This window comes from Brachyhypopomus gauderio, chromosome 14 (assembly GCF_052324685.1).
Source record: "Brachyhypopomus gauderio isolate BG-103 chromosome 14, BGAUD_0.2, whole genome shotgun sequence".
Lineage (NCBI taxonomy): Eukaryota > Metazoa > Chordata > Actinopteri > Gymnotiformes > Hypopomidae > Brachyhypopomus > Brachyhypopomus gauderio.
Window position 1 is genome coordinate 23,307,522 of NC_135224.1, and position 8,787 is coordinate 23,316,308.

The 8,787-nt window shown below is 50.5% G+C and overlaps 1 protein-coding gene across 1 annotated transcript; it reads right to left on the reverse strand.

Moving 5' to 3' along the window:
• Positions 1-444: 444 nt before the first annotated feature.
• Positions 445-5,934, reverse strand: LOC143474607 (homeodomain-interacting protein kinase 1-like). Its single transcript, XM_076972106.1, has 11 exons — positions 5,701-5,934; positions 4,211-4,575; positions 3,405-3,528; positions 2,609-2,728; positions 2,423-2,509; positions 1,952-2,133; positions 1,396-1,609; positions 1,136-1,233; positions 867-1,015; positions 660-779; positions 445-470 (listed from the first exon to the last, which is right to left on the reverse strand). The coding sequence occupies exons 1-11, from the start codon at positions 5,932-5,934 to the stop codon at positions 445-447; spliced, it is 1,719 nt and encodes a 572-aa protein (XP_076828221.1).
• Positions 5,935-8,787: the final 2,853 nt, after the last annotated feature.

An 8,787-nucleotide genomic window follows, 5' to 3' on the forward strand; every position in this document is an offset into this window, starting at 1 on the left:
TGATACGTGCGGGACATACACAGGATTGAAATTACGTTACTCTCAGACTCCATAGTGCAACGGTAAACATTTACTTAAAATTAACATTAACTAAAACAGTAAAAAAAGGAATAGTACAATAGTAACGATAAGTACAATAGTAACGGTAAGTACAATAGTAACGATAAAAAATATAGCTGAGTTGTGTATATATATAATAAAATAAATAGAGGTCTCTGAAATTTACATTCAAGTAAGTGGCGTATGCAGCAGTAAGTAAACATACTGTATGTGCAAAGTGAATGTATGAGGAATCTGGTGTAATTACGATTAAAGTGAACGTATGCAATGAATTAGAAATATAATGTGCAAATGTAACAGGAGTGCAAATTGAAGAAAGAGCAGGGAGTGAGTTGATCCTCCTGACTGGTGGACTGGTGCCAGGGGGATCTGCCTCCTGAACTGTCATGAGATCACAACAGATCCTGGACCTGTAGGAGGAGCCAAGACACAAAATGGCAGTGAGATATCAATACTCCCAGCTGAACTACTCTCTGGACTACACCTGGTTGCAGCATGTGGATAAGACAACAGGGCGAAGATAAGATTTTCTATGGGGCAGTGTGAAGTGTGACGGCAGCTGCAGCGTGAGAAGGCAAACTGCTCTACAGACGCTCTACCTGGCTCAGAGAGGCTGAAACTTGGAGGACTCTGTGTCTCTCGGCGCTGGGCAGGGCTGCTCTGGCAGAAGGCACAACCGAGGTCTTTTTGGACCATCCCGGAGGCCGCGGCGCTCGATTCTATAAGGAGATGTGAGACAGTGATCAACGACTGCGGCCTGTCGACAGAGCCGGAGGGGAGGGAGAAGCAGAGCGCGTGGGACTCACCCGGTGGGATGACCATGGCCAGCGACTTGGGCAGGGTGGCGGCGTTTTCCACAAAGGTGGGCAGGCGCCTGGGGCTGAGCGGGCTGCAGGTGTCCGAGTCCCCCACGGTCACACAGCTGTTGACGTCCACCCGCTTGTTCACGCCGCAGCTAGGGAGGAGTGTTTAAATCCACAAAGTGAGCAAACAGAAGGGTGACCGTTTCAACACAGAGCAAACACAGAGCTCAGAGGCACAGGAGGCGGAGCAAAGGAGTTCGTGGGGAGGGCACCTGGTGGGCAGGATCTTGGCATTGTCCTTGCCCTCGGTGTCGCTGGAGATGGTGATTATTCTGACAGCGGGGTGGAGTGTGTCCGAGATGACGATGGGCTGAGATGGGTGCGTGGCAGAGGACACACACACAACCAACAAACAGGTCACATGTACTTAATGGCAAGACCCTTCAAACATAGCTGAAAAGCATATTTCTGGTGAGTAATTTCTTATCTGAACACCTGCAGTGTTTAATGTGAGCTGTAGGTTTGGGGATACTGGTGCAACACACGACAAGCTTGTGCTGGCAGGCCCACCTGGCTGTGTTGGTCGGGCTGGCTGCTGAAGGTGACTGGAAGGTTGGAGTTGGTGCTGGCCCCCGCCCCCAGCCCCGCCCCCAGCCACGCCCCCACTGCCGAACAGGCCTCTGCTGCCGTCGAAGCCCGTGCACCTCCGCTTACAGATCTCCATGTTCTGGAAGCAAGACTTTACACTGCAAAGTGAGAGAGACAGAGAGTGAGACAGACAACGAGAGTGACACACAGAGTCAGTGAGACAGAAAGAGGTGAGTTACAGCACTGTGCTACAGCAAGTTACAATAAGATGGCGTTCCTTAAAAAGAGCTCTTTGGGGTTTTCTTCCATTTGCATGCAACTTTAGTGTGCTTCCAGTTGGAATTCTTAGCTCCTTGTCTGAATACATTTTACACGAAAGAAGCAAATTATGGAGCGCCCAGCCCTGCATAATGATCGACACGCAAACCATCCTGCCCGCGTCGGAGCTGGAACACAGGCTGGACTGTGTGAGACGGAGGGACGGCCCTGTACACACTCACTGTGCACTGTGAGGGTAGTGAGAGAGGTGAGCCATGGTGACGAATGGGTGTTTGAGAGTCTCCAATGGCGTGATCCGTTTCCCTGCGTCCAGCGTCAGCATCTTTTTAAGCAGGTTGATGAACTCCCACCGGTCAGCCTTCTCCACCTGAACGTCTGTGCCTTCCAGAATGGGCATGTTGACCTGCATGGGAGACGAACGGGTAGGTCATATTATGTGCCAGCAGAGGGCGGCGATGTGCCTAAGACGCTGTTTCAGCAGCAACATTGCCGTGTGTTCCTCTGCATTTCACAGGCGCTGTTGTGACTTACATACACTTCTTATTATGACAGCACGAACCCTCGAACCCTTGAACTCAAAACCAAGACCTTGCTCTACATGCTCCACCAGCAGCTGGTGCGCTTTGTTCTTCATTTGCATGTCACAGCAGTGATGCTAAGCGTGCAATAAGGTGTACAAGAGCACAAATAACCTGCTTCATGTCATCGAGACGGTCGAAAATGTATCTCCTGGTCTCTTGGGACTTGACGCCAAGCTCCACCTCATGCTCTAAAGGCGTCTGGGGAACATAGAAGGAGAAAAAACGTTCAGGTGTACTGTCAGGTGCCATTACAGATCTCTTATGAACCGAACACATGGCACAAGAAGGATGGGGGACCTTGAGTCTCCACAGATGGTAGCTGGAGCCAGAGCCCCTGTGGAAGAAGCATCTGGTCTTGGTTCCCGCACTCAGGAGGTTCTCTGCTGGAAGGCCCTGCGTCTGGGAGATGTACCGGATCTGCGGCGACAGCGTACAGGAGGGATGATTTTATGGTATGATGGGATGACTTTATTTTATGTTCATATATTGATCCTGAAGACGAGCTAGCAAAGACAACTACTCTATCCAAACCCTACATGTCACTACAGCCACAAAGCCACCATGGGTCTGCACCTCTAACACAGTAAGGGCCTCGCTTTCCTAAAACACCTTGCACCAGTCAACCCTGTTGTACTGGGAGCTTCACCTGGACCCATCTTAGAATTCCACTGCCATGCAAACCTGAGATTTTTTCCCACTGCAAGACAGTATTTCTAGCACTACTGTAAAGAGCTCTTATTAGATTACCAATTATAGCCAGCAAACACATCTCAGGCCTAAAGGGCCCACAGATCACACTCTCAACACATTTGAGTTAATTGTTTTGTTGGTTCCCCAAAAATCATTCATAGTCTCTTCCTTGCCAGTCATTACAGAACAGCTAGCAAGCTGCATAGTTAGAATAAAGGTGGCCATCACTGTTAGCAACTCCACTCTTCTCCCAAACAAGATTTACATCTTTATTACACAGCGAGGAAGTTCTGGAAAGGAGGTGGGAAAGCAGACTCTAAATCAGCACTGTTCTTCGATGCTTCGTGAATAAAGACAGAAGCGTGAGAAAGGCGAGGTTCGGATCCGAGGCCCGTTGGCTGACCTGATCGTATTCAGATGCTCCAGGATACAGGGGACAGCCCAGGAAGAGCTCGGCGATGACACAGCCCAGGGACCACATATCGATGGCCTCGCAGAACGGGAGACCCAGGATGATCTCGGGCGATCTGGACCAAAAAGACAAAAACGTCCATCATGACGTTTAGCATGATACTGTGGTTTGTGGTGATTCAAAGGTACTCACTTTAACACAGAGTGATGAATTAATGTGTGAAAATGTAAAAGCTTTAAGAAGTATTTTTTTTACTACCTGAAATATTCTTTTGGTAAATTGGTAGCACAATACTGGCCTGTGCATTACCCATCTACTACTGTAGTGTAACCTGACACTGACACTACACTGACACACTGACACTACATACTGATGTGCTGTTCTCCACTACGTAAATACAGAACAACACTGCCATGGTGTAACTACAATGGAGCAGTGCAGGTACCCTGTACTGATATTACCAAAGCCTGAAGCATAAAACCATAAAACCAACCAAAAAAATATTTTTATGTGTGCTGAGAGCATCTTAACTTCTCAGGCACTGAAGATATTAAGATATTCTTTGGTGTTTGGATAAATGACAACACTTACATGATCCAGTTAAAAATACATCACTTATAAATCAAATGGCAATCAAACGCGTTGCAGTTCATCGTAATGCTTATCACAATCTTAATGTGCAGCCGTGTCACCATAGCCATCCACAACGGGCAGTTCACCTCTCAAGCACACTCGAGCGGAAGCGATTCCCGCAACCATGCATCTGTTTCCAATATGCCTTAGGCCGTGCCACTCACCGGTAGTATCTGGTCTGCAGGTAGGAGGAGCACACGGCCTTGGAGACGTGGGTGGCGGAGCCGAAGTCGATGACCTTGACCCGGTACGGCTGCCTGACGGGGTCCACCAGCATGATGTTGTCAGGCTTGAGGTCGGTGTGGATCAGGCCCAGACTCTTCAGCTTCAGGAGCGCCATGGCCAACTGCTGCACTATGGGCCGGATGCACTTCAGCGGCAGCGGGCTGTGCTTGACGAAGTCCTGCAGGCTCTGCCCCAGCATCTCAAACACCAGGCATAAGTGGTTCCTGTGCTGGAAGCACTCGTACGAGCGAACAATGTTGAACTCGTCTACGTTCTCCTTGTTGAGACGGCTCAGGATGCTCATCTGAGCAGATGGGGGAAGATGGGACAGGCGTTAAGTTATGTGGGCACAGCATTCAAGGGCTAATATGCTACGTAACTTCAATAGCATCAGCCCAGTTACTGCATGGCTCCCTTCAGACATTTACTTTTGCTATATTTGGCAGATGCTCTTTTCCAGAGGGAAATGACCCCTGATCAGTGGCGGCTGGTGCACAAATAATTGAGGGGGGTGTAAACAAATTAAAAACAAATAAAGCAGTCTTATTGCCCTTTATTTATTTGAACATGAATTTTGCCCTAACGTTCTTCAAGTGAATGCTTTGTGAGAAGATTATTTTGTAAAGATAAAACTGAATTTTCTCTCATTTTGTATGAGCTGCTGCTCCAGCCTGCTGATATTCAACATGAACCGATTTACGTTGGAGGTTCGCGCGAGGTGGGCGGAGTCTCGCCCTACGATCACTCGCGAAAATGTATAAACCAGCTTTAACGAACCGCAGCTGACTGACACTACCAACAAGAGTGGGTGTGTCCAACAAGAGTGGGTGTGTCTGAAACCGACCAATTAAACTGCAGCCTCAGATCAGTGCTTGGCAAAAGTTTATGCCTCTCCATGCACTCTCATTAGACCGGTGCCCAGCACACAGGAAGTGTGCACAATGTAAGCAATTAAATACAATTATGTGTTTACACTTTTAATAAATTCAAACATGGCAATTAGACACACAGTGTCACTAAATAATTTCCTCACTATCGCAGTTTATAATGAACTCATTTTAATATCGGAACAATATTAAGGGGGCGGCGCCCCAGCGCCCCATATTGACCAGCCGCCACTGCCCCTGATTACAAATTGCAGTGTTAGCCAATATCAACCTATTACATCTTATTAGAGCAGGAACAAAGCAACATCACAATCAGGGCTACAATTGTGTAACGCGGGAGTACAGGGAGGTACTTGACGTGTGAAAAGAGAAACAAATAAGCCGTGAGAGCACGGTAAAACAATAAACAAAACTTCAGACAGCTGAAACGGATCATTGCTGATTACGTCCCGCAACTCCTGGTGGTAGAGGGAGTGGCAGCCGAGCCAGCCCTGACACATTGATTCTCAAAACCTCTTTTAAATCTACCATAATTTCCCCACCTCGATCAGGCCCTGGCGGGCATAGGCAGGGTGATTTTTCAGGATCTTGATGGCGACAGATTGACTGGTGCCGCGCTTCCAGCACTTGGCCACCTGGCCAAAAGTCCCGCGGCCAAGGAACTCCAGCACCTCGTATCTGTTGGAGGCAGAGCAGAGGACCTCGTGCTGCACTAGACGGTAGTCGTCCATGCTGAGGAAACTGCTGCTTGTAGCCATGGAGTCAAAGTACGCCATGGACCAGGTGGTAGAGATTTAACCAATCTGAATATCTTATTTAGTTATCTGGGTTAACTAACCTCAGAACAAACTTTTTGAATAAAAAGCAGAAGAAAACGACACAGAATTCATTCGTAGTCGACCGTAAATGTTGTTCTGTTTGCACATCACTATGACAACGCGTAATGTAAACTAGCGGTTTCCATGGAAGCTCAATTCGAATTCTACGATTGTGACGTGGTAACAGGCACCACAACGCGCTACGCAGCGCTGCTTTATTAGCATATAAGATCAAATATAAGGTCGATTAATTTCAAAACAATACACAAACCAACAGCACTGTTTTAAATGTGCGTGTTTGGGTAGCCAGCTACAGTTTTGCTTTTTCTCTAATTCGCTCGCTAGCTATTACCTAACCACCCCCCCCCCCCCCCCAAACGATCACGTTGGCGTATTAATATTGTGGCGTGGTGTAGGAGGGAGGAGTCAGAAAGCGATCCATTTTGCAATATAAGCACCTTTATTTAAATCGCCTTGGCAACGTAATCACGCTTGGAGACGTGAACATGCAGAACAGACTCAACAACACATGAAACATGAGGGCAGGTCATCAGTACAGTAACATCACACACACATGGCAGGTAGACTCACACAATGTATAACTACTTAAACTAATACAGGGTGACTTAAACTACATAACACACACAATCAAACACATAACCAATAAATACATGCACAAACATTACACATAACAGGAACAATACCGGAGCCGCAGGGGCTCATGGGAAATAGCGCCGTCCCTCAGCGGACCGACGCTACACAGCCCCCCCCCCAAGAGGTCAGCCGTCCCCGGCGACCAAGCAGGACTCAACAGTATAGTGGTCACACAACAGATATGCAAAGTACAGCTCAAGGCACATCATCAAATAACAGCATAAATACAGAGGCACATAACGTCAGAAAACAGATAAACTTTTTTTTTTTTTTTTTTTTTTTTTTTTGCAATTACTATACAAGCATACTGAACATCCCCATAACGATCCCAGGCCCACACATGACATCAGCACGACACTAAGCAGTAGGCTACTCACACGTAGTCCTGCAGGCGACGCGGTGGCCTCCGTGCGCGCTGCGGTCTGGCCTGTCCGGCCATGGGGGACACAGAAGGGGGGACAGCAGGGGAAACACAGGGGGAAACAGGAGCATGAGAGTCTGGGCGACGTCCAGCGCCCACTAGTTTTGGCCTGTAAGGAGCCAGGCGGTCGCGGTGCACCACAAGGCGCCGCCGGCCCCAGCGGATCCTGTAGACAACCTCACCCAATTGGGAGAGGATTTTGCATGGCCCAACCCAGTTTGACTGAAGCTTGGGGCACAGTCCCTTTTTGCGTTGGGGGTTGTACAGCCACACATCAGAGTCCTGGGGCAGAGGCGTGCCGTAGCACCGCATGTCATATGCGCGCTTCTGCTTTTCTCCAGCCGCAGACTGGCTTTCCCTGGTCCGCGCATGCACCTCGTGCAGCCGGGCCCGCAAGTCTGCAACAAATGGAGGACCAGGTGACGCGCTGTCCTCGTTGTCCGCAGGAGGGCCAAAAGCCAGTTCAACAGGAGACCGCAGCTCCCGCCCGAACATCAACATAGCCGGAGTGAACCCGGTGGTCTCCTGGACGGCTGAGCGGCAGGCCAGCAGCACAACGGGCAGCCGCTTGTCCCAGTCGTGCTGGTTTCCCTGGGTGGCAATGGCTAGTTGAGCGGCCAGGGTCCGGTTAAACCGCTCGACTAGCCCGTCGCACTGTGGGTGAAGGGGAGTCGTGCGCGTCTTGTGGATGCCTAGGAGCCTGCAGACCTCCCCCATCACCTCCGACTCGAAGTTCCTTCCTTGGTCACTGTGTAGGATTTCAGGAACCCCGAACCTGCAAAAGAACTCATTGACCAGAGTCTCCGCTGTTGTCACCGCGCTCTGGTCTGGCACAGCATAGGCCTCCGGCCACTTCGTGAAGTAGTCCATGGCTACTAAAACAAAACGGTTTCCCGCATCTGTGACCGGGAACGGCCCGAGCACGTCTACCGCCACCCTTTCCATAGGTGAGCCAGACTGCATCGGATGAAGGGGGGCGCGGGCAGCCCTCGGCGGGCCCTTCTTTGCAGAGCAGACGTCGCAGCAGTGTACATGGAGCTCCACGTCAGTACGACAGCCTGGCCACCAGAAGCGTTGTCGCAATCGCCCCAGTGTCTTTGTGATACCAAAGTGCCCTGAGCCCGGTAGTCCATGGACTGCTCGTAGCACCGTGTCATGAAGGCTCCGCGGCACTACTGCCTGGGTCAGCCGGCGCCTGCTACCCGGATCTTCCCACACGCGGCAAAGGACACCCCTCACAATCCTCATACTAGCCCAGCTGGATCGAACTGCTTTGGCTACGGGGCCCAGTCGTACCACGGCGTCCCATTCCGGTAACGAGGTGGCCTCCAACCCGTGCAGCGCCCACCCCAGCTCGGGATCCCCCCTCTGGGCCGTGGATAGTTCCTCCCAGGAAACACATGGCAGCGTCGGTGGGGCAACGGGGGCCTGACCAACCGCCGCGCAATGCCCCACCTCAGAAGTCCTATTCTCAGCGCGCTGGCAGTGCACGCAGTTCGACTCAGCGCACGGACGACGAGATAAAGCATCGGCGTTCCCATGGCTACGGCCCGGACGGTGCTCAGCCGTGTAGTCGAACTCCTGCAGCCTCGCAAGCCACCTCGCGAGCTGGCCCTCGGGTTCACGAAACCGCATAAGCCATAAAAGTGATGCGTGATCTGTGCGCAGTTTGAACGGGACACCGTAGACGTACGGCCGAAAGTGTCGCAATCCTTCCACAACCGCTAACAGTTCCC

Coding starts and splice junctions, on each gene's coding strand:
- LOC143474607 (XM_076972106.1), bottom strand. CDS start 5,934: ATGGCGTACTTTGACTCCATGGCTACAAGCAGCAGTTTCCTCAGCATG. Junction 2,134..2,422: donor GTCTCGATGACATGAAGCAG/GTTATTTGTGCT, acceptor TCTCCCATGCAG/GTCAACATGCCCATTCTGGA. Junction 780..866: donor GGCCATGGTCATCCCACCGG/GTGAGTCCCACG, acceptor ATCTCCTTATAG/AATCGAGCGCCGCGGCCTCC.